General features: G+C 48.9%; 7 protein-coding genes across 7 annotated transcripts; 4 read left to right on the forward strand and 3 right to left on the reverse strand.

Moving 5' to 3' along the window:
• Window positions 1–493: 493 nt before the first annotated feature.
• VE01_10831 (uncharacterized protein) lies at window positions 494–1,854 on the forward strand. The gene has a single exon (XM_059464281.1). The coding sequence runs from the start codon at window positions 621–623 to the stop codon at window positions 1,602–1,604; it is 984 nt and encodes a 327-aa protein (XP_059320264.1). The 5' UTR covers window positions 494–620; the 3' UTR covers window positions 1,605–1,854.
• Window positions 1,855–1,999: 145 nt separating this feature from the next.
• Window positions 2,000–3,681, reverse strand: VE01_09844 (uncharacterized protein). Its single transcript, XM_018279251.2, has 3 exons — window positions 3,221–3,681; window positions 2,950–3,166; window positions 2,000–2,886 (listed from the first exon to the last, which is right to left on the reverse strand). The coding sequence occupies exons 1-3, from the start codon at window positions 3,426–3,428 to the stop codon at window positions 2,259–2,261; spliced, it is 1,053 nt and encodes a 350-aa protein (XP_018126374.1). The 5' UTR covers window positions 3,429–3,681; the 3' UTR covers window positions 2,000–2,258.
• Window positions 3,682–4,123: 442 nt separating this feature from the next.
• On the forward strand, window positions 4,124–5,070 carry VE01_09845 (uncharacterized protein). The gene is made up of 3 exons (XM_018279252.2): window positions 4,124–4,411; window positions 4,482–4,564; window positions 4,688–5,070. Exons 1-3 carry the CDS (start codon window positions 4,233–4,235, stop codon window positions 5,002–5,004), a joined length of 579 nt encoding a protein of 192 aa, XP_018126410.1. The 5' UTR covers window positions 4,124–4,232; the 3' UTR covers window positions 5,005–5,070.
• Window positions 4,242–6,304, reverse strand: VE01_09846 (uncharacterized protein). Its single transcript, XM_018279253.2, has one exon. It carries the CDS (start codon window positions 6,278–6,280, stop codon window positions 5,087–5,089), a length of 1,194 nt encoding a protein of 397 aa, XP_018126372.2. The 5' UTR covers window positions 6,281–6,304; the 3' UTR covers window positions 4,242–5,086.
• Window positions 6,305–6,660: 356 nt separating this feature from the next.
• VE01_09847 (uncharacterized protein) lies at window positions 6,661–9,164 on the reverse strand. The gene is made up of 5 exons (XM_018279254.2): window positions 8,799–9,164; window positions 8,535–8,749; window positions 7,692–8,475; window positions 7,024–7,640; window positions 6,661–6,975 (listed from the first exon to the last, which is right to left on the reverse strand). Exons 1-5 carry the CDS (start codon window positions 8,829–8,831, stop codon window positions 6,705–6,707), a joined length of 1,920 nt encoding a protein of 639 aa, XP_018126373.1. The 5' UTR covers window positions 8,832–9,164; the 3' UTR covers window positions 6,661–6,704.
• Window positions 9,165–10,322: 1,158 nt separating this feature from the next.
• On the forward strand, window positions 10,323–12,230 carry CKB1 (casein kinase 2 regulatory subunit). The gene is made up of 2 exons (XM_018279255.2): window positions 10,323–10,972; window positions 11,039–12,230. The coding sequence occupies exons 1-2, from the start codon at window positions 10,814–10,816 to the stop codon at window positions 11,861–11,863; spliced, it is 984 nt and encodes a 327-aa protein (XP_018126375.1). The 5' UTR covers window positions 10,323–10,813; the 3' UTR covers window positions 11,864–12,230.
• Window positions 12,231–12,407: 177 nt separating this feature from the next.
• RAD10 (ssDNA endonuclease and repair protein) lies at window positions 12,408–13,752 on the forward strand. The gene has a single exon (XM_018279256.2). The coding sequence runs from the start codon at window positions 12,454–12,456 to the stop codon at window positions 13,624–13,626; it is 1,173 nt and encodes a 390-aa protein (XP_018126376.1). The 5' UTR covers window positions 12,408–12,453; the 3' UTR covers window positions 13,627–13,752.
• The last annotated feature ends 24 nt before the right edge of the window (window positions 13,753–13,776 follow it).

The following is a 13,776-nucleotide window of genomic DNA, read 5'->3' on the forward strand; positions in this document are numbered from 1 at the left end:
TGGAGCAACTGGAGCAACTGGAGTAACCGGAATTCTTGCGACCCAGGACTGGGATGGCAACGGTATTAATGGTCCCCAGCCTCCTGATCGGCCATTGTCAGTTTTCTTGCCTGACCCAGACGCGGTTTTCGATACATACCCGGCAATTCGGAGAGGGCATTGGACTCATGGAGGCTTTCCTGTGGATTCATCATTTGGCACTGATGGAGACAGATACGAACCGAATGAACATTCGGGGTTACATCGCAGTGCAGATAGTAAGAAGTCAAACAAACCATAAGAGAAAAATAGGGTGTTTCTAATGCACGAATATTGGACGGAACAGACATACGACGTATCAACCAGGCACAATTATTTCAATGATGTGGCATCAAGATTATGCATTCGACGGATCGTGGAAAGAGGCCGACAAGCCGCATCTCACTCTAAACCGACAATTAGGTATTATTTACTCCAAGAGGCGCAAATTTATTGTTGTAGCACGGTTTCAAGACCACTTTATAGCTTTGTAGGTTGTCTCTGATTTAATTTGTGACGCCGCTAATTTTGTCAGACCTATATGGACTTCTTACGCCAAAAAATTACCACAGGTTTCTCATGAAAAGCATCGTGTAGAGTTTATGCAGATTATCCATCCGGCAGATAGCATCGAACGTGCCAATAAATCTAAATTGACCCCATACGATTACCTCTACCAACGCGAGAGGCGACGACAGCCAGGAACCAAGGGTCGACAGACTGCAGAGGGTAGCTGGGACCGACACTTGGAAGACGATTGGCTGGATATGAAGGACGATGGAAAGGCGCTCCTCTGGTTAACTTTCCCGGATTCTTTCGACTACAGAACGAAGTGTCATGTAATTGGCTCCTTGCAACCCAACTCTGTGGAGTACTTGCTCAAGACTTGGACTGCAGAGATGCAGAAGACGAGTCTGGGTTATCTGCTTGAGCTGTACCGGGTCCCAGGCCGTCCTCGCCGCGAAAAAATGGACGAAGCAAGACAGACGGTAGATGACCTGACTCAGCATTTGCGTCGGGAGTTGAATATAAGTTCCGAAGAAGACACTTCAGGGGTTTGGAACTCTACAATCGCCGTGCCCAATTCTTGGTCTGAAGCTCGAAGAGCCCTCTTAGCAACAAGTCTGGAAAAGTTGGCTTCCGCATTAGAAACTGCACAAACACTGGTTTCGGAAGCTACGTTGCATGGCACCATTTATGAGACAGGAGTCGATACGATGAGATCTATGCAAGAGACAAGAGGATTTCTTCAACTATTAACTAAAATCGTTAAAGACAAAAATTACAGCAGTCAAACGCCATTATTACCAGCAGGAGAAAACGGGCCTGGAGTAAACCCCCCGCCCTCTCCCTTTTCTGCCGGATGGTCAAATAACGTGTACAATACAGCTTTTTCTAGACAGCCTGGATTAGGCGAACCGCGATTTGTTGCACCAGGAAGCGAATTGAGTCTCACTGCTGCGCAGCACGCTCAGTTGGGGCATAATACAGAAAATAATGACCCAAATTGGGTCTTTCCACGGGTTAAAGGTTCGAAGAAAACGACTGAAGCTTCACAGCAAAAGAAAAAGAGGAAGATAGGATAAGAGGACTGCTGTGGACAGTGATACACTCTCGAGGAGAAATGGCCAGGCAGAGTATGCCTTGTTTGGAATGGTTAAAGGATTGCAATGTGGGACTTATGTCTTTTGTTTATTTCCGGGCGATGGGCTGTTTCTGTGTTTCTGCTTCAGTGCAGTGTTCAGGTTTTTACTTCTATTTGTATGCTATTTAGTTCTGATTGCACGCCGCGTTTTGAATCATAAGCTGTCTACCCTTAGGCTTTCAAGAATGAAGTATCGTTTGACAATCCTGAATGTGTTCGTTATTTATGGTCTTCGCACCTTTAATCTTAAGTCATCACTGATTGGATTCTTGGGCATCCCATTTGCAAGATCTGTATCACGCATAAACATAGGTCGACTAGTCAAAAAGTAAATTTCTCCATTCATATATACTAATCAATCAAGCAGAGTCCCAAAAGAATATTCAAAATCAGTTGGAGACAATGAGTCCAACTTCTGAAACAGTAGCCAAAGACACCAACTACTCTGTGCAAAACCCAATTCACATTGTTACTGAAAAATCAAATAAAACAGCAGCCCGTTTTCTTCCCTAAAACCGTGGCCACAACATGCACTTATCCGTTGCCCCTCTCTGTCTCACCCCTCTCTGCGCGTCAATACCGTCGCCGTATCCTCCTACCTTTGCACTCTTTTGACGGGGTTGGTGGTAACATCATCCGAAGGTTCAGGTTCCCGGGCCCGCTTCAGAGGTTGGAATCCTGTAGCGTTGCCAGTTGTTTGCCCCGTTGCCGGCCCCGATGTTCTTTTCTGGGTTGCTGCACCTGCATAAGTCTGCCCCTGTCCCGCCGTCGAATATGTTTGATTCGCGGGCCAGGTCGTCTTTGCTAGGCTTGTCTGCTTTTCGAACTCCGTCTCATCGGCTGGGCGTTGTCGCTTCTCACTCCAAAGACTATATGGGGCATTGCTCCACATCATAGGATCCAACCCGGCGAGTGTGGTTGATAGGGAACTCTTAGTCGCCATCAAGTAAAGTTCGCAGAGTTTGCTTAGGGATGGAGGGTCCAAGTTACCAAGGAACTCAACCCTACTCCTATATGATAACGCTTCGGGATATGTGAACCAAACATTTGCACGCGGTGATACGCTTTTACGGCCAGCCTCTGCTGCTGTTGTGGTTGTGTAAATGCATCCATGCTCCGTTTCGGGGGTTGTATTAACATCGAACTTGTTTCGAATAGAGACATATTCGCCCCTCATCTCTGGTTTTGAATCAAGCCCGAACCCTTTATGCGTAAAAACTGGCCTGTTTCGGTCAATCCTTTGGCTTCCATGATCCCTTCCAAGCCGTCAACAGTATATAACTTACAATGTTATGCAATGGTCGATAAAGCGCGCGATGACAATAACCTTGCGGGTTTTAACAAACACATTCATTGCCTTCATTCCTGGAATATCCGGGGTGAGTAAATCCTCCTTCTTTCGGTCTACGTCGGCTCGTGTCAAATTATTATGGTCCTCAGTGAAGGTCCAGATACAAGCGATTCTGCCTGGGATAAACTCATACTTGGTCCTCGATCCCATAACTGTAAGTTGTTTAGTCATAAATTCTCCAGTAAGGGGAAAGGATACATGTATACATTTAATGGTGCTGACACCGGGGCCATAATTGGCGGTAGTCGATGTGCTGGGATTTTGTGTCATGCCCGTTGGAGGAGGTTGGCGCCAGTTCGTCGGTGTCATCCCCGTTAGAGAAGATTGGCGCGAATTCGTCGAAGTAATCCCCCTCACAAATCGCGAAGGCGTTTCATCGCGGCTAGGATCCGTCCGCCAATTATCTCCAGACATAGCTTGTGAATCGTCTTGCTGGATAATAGGCCGAAGGCGTTCTGATTCTCGTATCACGGTGGTTCTTCAAACAACTCTCTGGGACTGAAAATAATTATGTGCTCGCAATCAACAAAATCATCTTTCTATCGAGGGAGAAGAATAGACTCCGAGCATGATAATGTCTTTCTGAGATAGACAAAGACCTTGAGTTACGATGATTGCCCGCATGCCATGAAAGGAGCCTACCATGAAAGGAACCATCGAGTTTCTCAAAAGCCGGAAGCGGAATTCTCACAACAAAGGACTTGAGTCAAGTCCGCATGCGATTTTGTCATTGTAAACTATTTGCGATATGTATTTCTAAGAAACTATTGAAGAGAGACAACGGTAGCAGCCAGAGGCTGACCAAATGCCCAAGCATGATCATCGGTTTGAAGCTGCACGGGTAACATCTGGCAAACTGCGCGGGTTTTAGCCGTAGTATTTGATGGCAAATAAATATATATACACGGCAGTTGGACAGAACAAGGCTTGCAGATGTGACGCTGTCGTCAATTTAAAGGTGGTGTTCTGGACCCTGAGAGGTCCATCTGAAGCAAGCTGATGCTGCCAAATACTCTAGTAATGATGACCAATGAACCCCGCCACTAAGCGGAATCCATTGCGCAATACCCCGCGGTGCTATAGATGGGTTTGAAATCCCCAACTGGGGCGAACGAACGATAAAAGGCTTCACTTTCCATATATTCACCGTATAGATCTTGTGGCATATCTGTATCTTATTTTCTGTATATTTAACTCGAGAACCTGTTGGCTCCCATTATGGCAGACCCCACTCTATATACTTACCCCTCCCCACTCGAGGGTTATCGCGACCTCCCACCCCTTCCAAATGATATTTCTGAGGACGGAAAGAGCTTCAAGAACCCATCGACTGGAAAGCTTAGCGATAGCTATACCAAATTCACTGCTCCGCTGAAAAATGGAAAGGATGCTGCATTGTAAGTCATAAGCACGTGACAATAAGGCGTTCTTCCCTATGTGTGTGGCATTATAACTGATATAACACAGTGATGTACATATATACTACTTCCAGAGCAATGATTACCAAGTCAAATTTGCGACAGAATTGTGGGAACGCATCCGCCGCGAATGTATGCCATGCTCAGTTCTTTTCTGCCTCCCTTTACCCCTCCTCTGCCACCCTTTACCCCTCCTCTGCCCCTCTTCGACCCCGATTCCAAAGATCCGGTGGTCATATCCCTAACACACAACAGTCCCTGAACTCCGCATCTACAAAATATGGGACAAGCCCATCGGGCCCCATCCCATTGCGATGTTCGAGGTAAACCTCTTCACGCCCGCACAGTTCGGAGCCTTCGTTCCTTGGCTGGTGATCAACCGCGGTCCCCTGAGCGCACTGGTGCATCCGAACACCAAGGAGATTGTGGACGGGAAGGATGTGAGCGATGAGGAGAGAGACCATACGCAGCGGGCAACATGGATGGGAGAGCCTGTGCTGCTCGATTTGAGCATTTTTAAGCGTATGAAGGCCGCCGCCAGGGCAAAGGCAGCGGCAGAGGCAAAGGCATAGGAAGCGCGGTCTTGGATATGTGTCTGCCCTCCAAGCTGTACCTAGGCTAAATAGTCGTTCAATGTGTTGATAGTCTTTCCAGTTATCGGAACCACCAGTTTGCCGATGCATTGAGACCGTCGCCCTCGCTTTTGATGCTATGCCACCAGCCCTTGGGAATGAAAAGGGCATCTCCAGGCCGAACAGTGACTTCGTGGCCGTCCAAGTTGGAAGGGTTCCAAACTGCTTCTTTGAGCTCTACCCTCTCGCGCCCCTGCATCATTTCCTCGCCGCGGAACGCTGCCGTGGGAGTAGCGCCTATCTTACGTCGCACCGCCGCGAATATTGCCTGCCCTTTACGCGGTTCAAATATGCGTACTTTCTTAGAGCTTGAGAGTTGGACAAATAGGTTTGGATTTGGGTCTTTGTGTAGTGGGGTGAACGTTGGCGGTGTTCCAATCCAGATGTTTGCATCGTAGACATCCCCCTTCCCGGCCTTCAAGACAAGTTCTGGCGAGGGCAGATCATCTCGAAGCTGCTGAGGCAGATCTGCCATTTGCGCCTGTGCTATATAGAGACCGTGAAGCCCAAACTGTGTAGAGCCTGGGTTTTGCCGACTTGCGGTGATAATCAGCTCCAGGGGTGCATGAAAAGAGTGAAATTTTTGGAAGAGCGGCGCATGACGGCGGAGGAGCTCGACTTGGCGTTCCGTCAACGGTTCATCAAGTTTTACTCCCCCTGGGGAAGAGGGGGTATCAGCTTCAGTAGGCTGAGAGGTATTTCGTCCGTCGTCTTTATCAGCGAGAGCACAGTCTCTCAGGAGCTCCTTGATGGTTACATCACTAGGTGGAAGATACCTCGACAAAGACGAAGCATTTTCGGAAATAAATTTGCTGAGGATATCCTGGCCATTTTGGCTGTTAAAAACTGGAGTTACCAGCTCGTAAGGTAGCACAGTTGATTCGAAGGGCTTGAGATATTCCTCTTGAAAGAATACCACGTCATCGCCAACTCCGGCCTCCTTGCTCTTGAACCATCGGTCTATGGCCGGGATACCTGCTCCAGCGGCGATTTTTGTAGAACCGATCGTTTCTGGTCTCTGAATAAGGATGGGGGTCGCCGGGATGAAGGCTTTCTCCTGAAAAACGCGAGCTGAGACATCTGCAAGATTGCTGTGGATGATAGTTATGTGACGCCGCAGCAGTGGACCGGTTGCAAATTTACAACATAACGACTTCGTAAATACACCATTAGGATAGCGAATTAGGCCAGCGCCTGTGCTTCTCATGATTCTCATGTCGTCGGGTCCTGTCAAGACTCATGGCCCTTGGTCGATGATTGGGTGAAAGGGGCGAAACGCGCCTTGGCGAAGTTCCGATCCCGTGACATTGCACAATTAAGTCACGGATTATACAAATAATCCCCTATGCATAACGAAATTCAAAAGCATCTTCTTTTTCTCTATTTTGAAGTATGAAAAGCAATGGGCAGGGTCCTGGTGACTGTACTACTATTTAAACAGAAATTGTGTTTTGGTGGACTGCTCGGCATGGTCACTCACAACGAAGACCTTTGGTCTCACAAGCACTATGAACTTTGGTTATTCATGTCAAAGTAATGTCTAACCATTGAAAGGAAAGGATGTATTAATCAAAGCTTCGCTATGCAATGGTAAACCCTAAAGTAGTGCGCCCAGTTCCCAAGGACTTCCCCCAATGCCATCAGATCGACCCAGCTCCTCTCACGAGGGAGTGCCCCAAAGTGGCTAAAAGCTGCGCTGCAGCACCTCTGGCAGAAGCGGCACCTTCTTTCCAGCCAAATCTGAGACCCGCCCGACGTGTGAAATACAGTCCTGTGGCTATTCCTGTCAGTGCTGCTATCCGAAAAACTGTTTTGGCCCGCTTCTTGATCAAGCCCTTGGTGGTGTATCTATAATTCCAGTGATTATAATTTGGAAACATGCATAAAAGCGAGAACCACACTTGGGAGTACCTGAGATTCTAGTTAGTATGAAAAATGCAAGAAGATTCGTCGACTTACGGGTAAGTAGTCGAGTTCCAACCGTCTTCTCCCATGTACCAGTTTCTGCAACCACCGATATTCCATATCCTTTTCTTGAGAGACTTCTGAATATCCGCGGTCCATGCCAGCTCAGCTTCTTTCTTCACTTCCACAGAGTGAGCGTCGCCTTTCAGTATTGGCTCAACCAATTTCATGGCATAATTGACCATGTTTTCAGTGGCGAGCACCACACTTGAGTGCCCCGTCACTGTGTTTGGACCAAAGATGACGAAGAAGTTCGGGAACCCGTCCATGGCGCTGCCCATATACAACTGAGGTCCACCACGCTCGTGGAAAACTTCCTCGAGGGACTGCCCACTCCGGCCGATAACTTCGAGGGGATGGAGCCAGTTCAATGTCTCGAAACCGTTTGCGAGAATTATAACATCGGCGCGGACAGTTTCTGTGATGTTGGCAGCAACTTTGACATCTTCGACCGCCTGCGATCCACGGGTAGGACCAAGCGTTACCCGATCCTCCTGAACACTGGTAAGTGGAAGAGTAGAAAGCACGATCTTCTTATCATTCAGAGAATTGAGCCATTTTCCATCAATGACTAGGCGCTTGCAACAAACACCATATTTGGGGGTGAGTATCTTTTAGAAGTCAGTAGCTGCGAGGCTCGAATATGAATACAGAAAACTTACCTCATGGTACTTCTTTGGGACCTTTTTCTTCATGTAATCAACAAGTGCCACCTCAAGCTTCGCCCTCTCATTTTCAGCGTATTTACTGTCCCCAAAGAGTCTCCAGTCGTATTCTGCTCGTGTAGCGATATACAGTCTCCGGAGTCTAGCAAATCCCGGAATGTACGTATTCAACCACGGACTCCATTTCTCCCAATCCTCCTCTCCGAATCCAAATGGAGGAACTTGCCTCGGGACCACCCAGGGAGGCGATCGCATGAGCTGAGTGACTGACTTTGCCTCATATGTTTTAGTGAGCTCTGGGACAAATTGAGCCGCACTACAGCCTGTCCCAACCACGAGGATATTCTTATCTTTCAGGTCAACGTCATATCTCCACCTGGCTGAATGGAAGATGGGGCCTTGGAAATCCTCTACTCCTGGAATAGTTTCTGGCATGCGATTTGGTTCTACCAGACCTCCAACTGCACTGATCAATACTTTGGCTCTGATTTTCTCTGAGCGGACGAATACTGAACTCTCGCCTTGATTCTCCAACATAGTGACTCGATCATAGGTGCTTAGATCACCAACGCCTTTGAGGAGTTCATGTATTGTCAACTCCCAGACGCCTTCGACCTCGTTCCAACGGCACGAGGTAACTTCGCTATTAAGCTGAATCTTGTCAACAATTTCATATTTCTCGCAGACTCCTTGAAGATATTTGACGATTTCTGGCCCAGGGGGGTAAAGCGAAGACCACTTGTGATTTTGAGCAAAAGAGAATGAATAGAAAGCGGCTTGGCTGTGGGCGATATTAGCACGAAAACGAACATAGCCAGAAGCTAAGAAATAAGATCTTACATATCGCATGCCACTCCAGGGTATCTGTTGATCCACCATGTCCCGCCAATACCTGATTGCCTGTCAAAAAGGCGAAACTGGTCAAAGCCAAACTTTTCCTTGAGACGACAACCCATGGCAATGCCGGATTCCCCAGCGCCTATAATGGCCACGGGATAATATGTGTAGCTGTTGGCATCATATCCATTTTCTTTGGAGATTCGTGTGCCGTAAACCTGAAAAGCGTGAGCTGGATGTCGTTTCTACATGGGCTGGTTTCAATACCTGTCCAGAGCCCTTCGAGCCTGTTGAAGCCATGGCTTGGAACTGTATGTGAGGTGTTTGAAGAAGAGGGTGGTGAATGGAGTAATGAGGTCGATATAAATAAATATCAACCTGGAAAGAGGGTGGTCAATGGATCTAGTAGTCGAAGCCGATATCAACAAATATCAACCTCGGGATGTAACTGAAGTCGATATAAACAAATACCAACCTGGAGATGCAATTGCCGTTCGCGTGCTAGATTCTTAAAATAAGCAGTGGGTTTATTCACTGATAGTATTTGCTTCAAGAGACCGTTCTTTACTCGGCGCTTATTCCGTTGCACTAAGTGAATCTTGTGACACAGGCAGTAAGTACGGATTCACTTCGGGAGCACTATTTCAAGGAATTTGCCAAGTTTGAGGTAACCAACCGGTTCAAGCGGCACGTTCGACCACTGATTGTTTCCAAAATTGGTTATAAAGAAGCCGACAGACTTCAAGCCGCAAAAAACAGTCCGACTGTGAGGTAGCAGAAACGTGAATATCAATGCCAGTTAAGCCAAGAAAAGGAGATATGCTTCCAGTTATCAATATTTATATAATGACTTGTCGCTCCAGTATATATATCCTATTTCGTCGGAGAGTCAAATGTCTCACCTGACCTTGCTCAAAGACACTATGGGTGCAGCTCACCGATGCCGGCCGCACATACATACTGAGTCTGTGCTTCAAAAAGCGCCACAGGCTTCTGTTGGCGTTCAGCCAAGTGGTTCTAGATCTCTAATAAATAATACATATATTTAGAGCAGTTTAATAGTTCAAAATTTGTGAATTGCTTGCGCTGTACCAAGAGTGCCACTCGGGGTTTGTCGGTTTATGAGACTCATTTATGACCAATCTTTTCGGCTTCGCCCCCACGTTTTTATGTCGCAAACCTCGGACAAATAAACCATAACATGGCATTGTGTTGTCGTCATCCTCCAAAACATCATGCCCCATTCATTCCCCAGCTAAAAATGACCAAATAAAGCTATACTTAGCCTGATTTCTAGCGTTCTTGCCCCCTCTATCAAACACGGCAGCTGTCCCATCGTGGCTTCCCATTGCAGTGTCTGGTGGATACTGGAAGGAAGCACCAGATATCCTCTTTCCAGAAACCGCAATGGGTGAAATAGTTGGAAAGCATACCTGTATTTACTGGAGCAGTATGAGGTATTCTTGCAGAACAAACAACGGCATATGGCGTGTTGATGGAGGAGAATAGGTTGGCTTGGTCCCTTTCCTCGGGTCTAGCTTAGTAGCTAAAAATTGACCCTTATTTATGCCAAAAGTGACAGTCGGGTAGCATATTAAAAAAAGGCTAGTAGCCCTTTGTTTTCTACCTTGCAATTCAATAACTTTAAGATAGCCATACAAAAAAGAACAAGAACCCATTGTTGACGCCCTTTGTTTTCTCAGAAAAGGAAAGTGTCACGTGCTATGCTTGGCGTTTACGTATTTCCAAATACGCTTTAGCGCACTGATGAGAGCACCCACGCTCGGAATTCATTGCGAAGCCGCGATATCAGAGAGCACCACGCGCGAAAACCGAACGTTTCGACTGTCAGAGGTTATATTGAACCTTCTCCATATCAGTTTGCTGTTATTATTGAGCAACTAAAGTATAGCCGCGCTCTCCAAGACCACCTTCCCCCCTCCGACTACAGCGCGTGCAAACGCATTATCGCAGTTCGACCCCGCCATCCGCGATCTGCATCTTCGCTGGGACAAACAGCTCTGCTTCCAGATAAGCGACAACTACCTCAATCTCTCAGAGTATATCGATATACTGTTCAGATATCCGACATAGGGTACCGACTCTCTATTTTCGATCCCCGACCTCCTTCCTGCTGCAGCTGAGGCTCCCATACCATAGCCGCTAAGCCTCTACGTTCACATATCGGGTATAACAAAACCAAGCGCGCTGCTGAGAGGGCACATTGAAGCTTAGGGACGAGAGCATAAAATCATCGGGCATTCTTCGATAGCCTGCTTGAGATGTCGTCCTCGTCTGCCAGCCCCGAATCGTGGATCACCTCGTTCTGCTCTCTACTGGGCCACGAATACTTCGCCGAAGTTTCGGAAGACTTTATTGAAGATGACTTCAATCTTACGGGCCTACAAGGCCAAGTGCCAATGTATAAAGAGGCATTAGAGGTACGCATTACGTCTTTCCTTCGCCATATGTTTTGAATTGCCGATTTCAATGCTGACCCCTCCAAGATGATTCTAGATGTTGAGCCCGAAGACACTGAAGAAGAGGAGGATGATGATGATGATGAGGATCCAGATGAGTCCCTTGAAAGCGCAGCACGTCGGCTTTCAGAGCGCCGCCAGAACCGCATGACATCGGATCTCTCAGTTATCGAATCCTCGGCCGAATTGCTCTACGGGCTGATCCATCAGCGCTATATATGCTCTCGCGCCGGCATCCAACAGATGAGCGAGAAGTACGAGCTCTCTCACTTCGGAAACTGCCCGCGCACGAACTGCGACCACGCCAGGACTCTACCAGTAGGCCTATCTGATGTGCCAGGAGATGATACGGTGAAGCTATTTTGCCCAAGCTGTCTCGACGTTTACGTTCCACCGAACTCGCGGTTCCAAACCGTGGACGGCGCGTTCTTTGGCCGGACTTTCGGCTCTCTCTTTCTCATGACCTTCCCGGACTACGACCTGTCCAAGAAGGCCACCGAGGTTCTCTCGTCATCTCGGGCTGCGGATGGTGAAGAGAAGCCAATGGTAAATGGCATGCTTGCACATAACCTGGCCCCTGGTTTGGGCAAGGGCAAGGTGTACGAGCCACGAATCTATGGCTTCAGGGTCAGTGAGCGGGCACGCAGTGGGCCAAGGATGCAATGGCTTCGCAGTCGGCCAGACAACGTGCAGGTGCTTAATACGGCGCTGAACTACGGCGATGAAGATATGGAGGACAATGATGCCGCGGTTAATCCGCAGAAAGTGCGAAGGGCGGGCCAGTTAAAGGGCGCTGGGGCCAGGAGGAAGAATGACGGGAGCCCCATGAGCGTGGATCAGTCGGGACTATGAACAAAAGCATCTGGCATATAAGGGTTGTTATCTGATTTGATGTCGGCCTAACTGCGATCCCATTGACGGCTTATTAAGGCATGATATTTTACGAAAGCATTGACGAGCGCTATGAAGAGGAGTGGGTGAGGTCGCCGCGCCGTGGGATAATAGATGGCCAGGAGGGGGGATACAGCAGGAATGGAGTTGTATAGATGAATCAAAAGAGTGATCATGGGTCTTTTCGCTTACCCGTGCCTCCGTTCCATTTCGATGTAGTAATATGAGAGTCTTGTGGGGAATCCAGCGGGGCAGGAATACCGTTTTTGTACTGTACAAGTTTTATTGAGTATTATCAGAGTAGATAATATTTTACTTGGCAAACTCTTCCACCCGCTGCCACGTTATTTAAAGCATTATTAACGTAAATCCGTGACATTCCCAGACTATATTAAGAACCGTCAAGCAAGCGCCAAGCATGTCGTCTGGAGGAAGAGGCCCACAACCAAGCGAACTGGCACCCGTCATAAGGCTACGACCATCTTCAGCCTTGCGTCACATCCTCCAACCTTCCACTCTCCACCTCCTCAACAACAGAGATACCTCCCACCATGGCCGACGACGACGACGAATTCGGGGCCGACCCCGACTTTCTCGCCGCCCTAGCCGCCTCCGACAACCCCCCTCCCACCACCCGCATCACCCAACCCACGCCCCAACGCCTCGACCCTCCTCCCCCCACCACCACCACAACACCCTCCAGCACCAAGATCGTCCAACCAACCCCCCAAGCCCTGCCCTCTCGCTCCAGCGGCTCCGCAATCTACGTCTCCCACCGACAGAAGGGAAACCCCATGCTCTCGCACCTGCGCGCGCAGCCGTGGGAATGGCGCGACACGCCTGCGGACTATGTGCTGGGCAACACGACTTGCGCGCTGTTTCTGAGTCTGAAGTACCACCGCTTGCACCCGGAGTATGTGTATAACCGCATCCGCGGACTGGGAGGGAAATACGCGCTCCGCGTGCTGTTGACACTGGTAGATATCCCGAACCACGAGGAGTCTGTCAAAGAGCTCAGCAAAACCGGGCTAGTGAACAACGTAACCGTGATCCTCTGCTGGAGCGCCGCGGAGGGGGCGCGGTATCTCGAGCTGTACAAGGGCTTCGAGCATGCGTCTGCGGCGGGGATAATGGGGGTTCAGGCGAAGGGGTACGCGGAGCAGTTTGTGGAGTTTGTGACGGTGCCGAGGGGGGTGAATAGGACGGATGCGGTGGGGATTGTGGGGGCGTTTGGGAGCGTGAGGGCGGCGGTTAATGCGAGGCCGGAGGAGGTGGCGGTGTTGAGTGGGTGGGGGGAGAAGAAGGTGAGGAGGTGGACGGAGGTGGTGAGGGAGCCGTTTAGGGTGGTGAAGGCGGGGAAGAGGGGGATGGGTGACGGGGAGGAGCGGGGGGAGGATGAGAGGAGGGGGGAGGCAGTTGAGGCGGTGCCAGTGAGGGATATGGATCAGTATACCAGACCCAAATCGCCGGGAATGTCGCGAGAGTCAGAAACAGCACAAGACAAGGGCAAGGAGAAGGAGAAGGAAACACAATCACAACCAAAGAAGCCCTTTCAGCTGCTAGAGTTAGACTCGGATTCAGGCGGCGAGGAGGCGCTGATCGCCGCGGAAATGGAAGAGGAAAGGCGGCAAAAACGCCGTAAGATAGAGGAGGAACAGAAGAGGAAAGAGGACGAGCTGAGTGGGGGTGTTGCAGCGGCGCTGGCGAAGCTGAGAAAGGAATAGATGATGTTGCCACTGGCAAGGAGTTATGGCGTTTTATGTATGGATATGGTGGGATGGGGGTTTTAGGAAGTCATCAACTTAGGAGTTTGAGGTCGATAAGGGGTGTCTTATAATGATAAATCGCCATCAATTCAAATTGTATTTCACAAC

Source organism: Pseudogymnoascus verrucosus (genome assembly GCF_001662655.1).
Source record: "Pseudogymnoascus verrucosus strain UAMH 10579 unplaced genomic scaffold scaffold_59, whole genome shotgun sequence".
NCBI classification, from domain to species: domain Eukaryota; kingdom Fungi; phylum Ascomycota; class Leotiomycetes; order Thelebolales; family Thelebolaceae; genus Pseudogymnoascus; species Pseudogymnoascus verrucosus.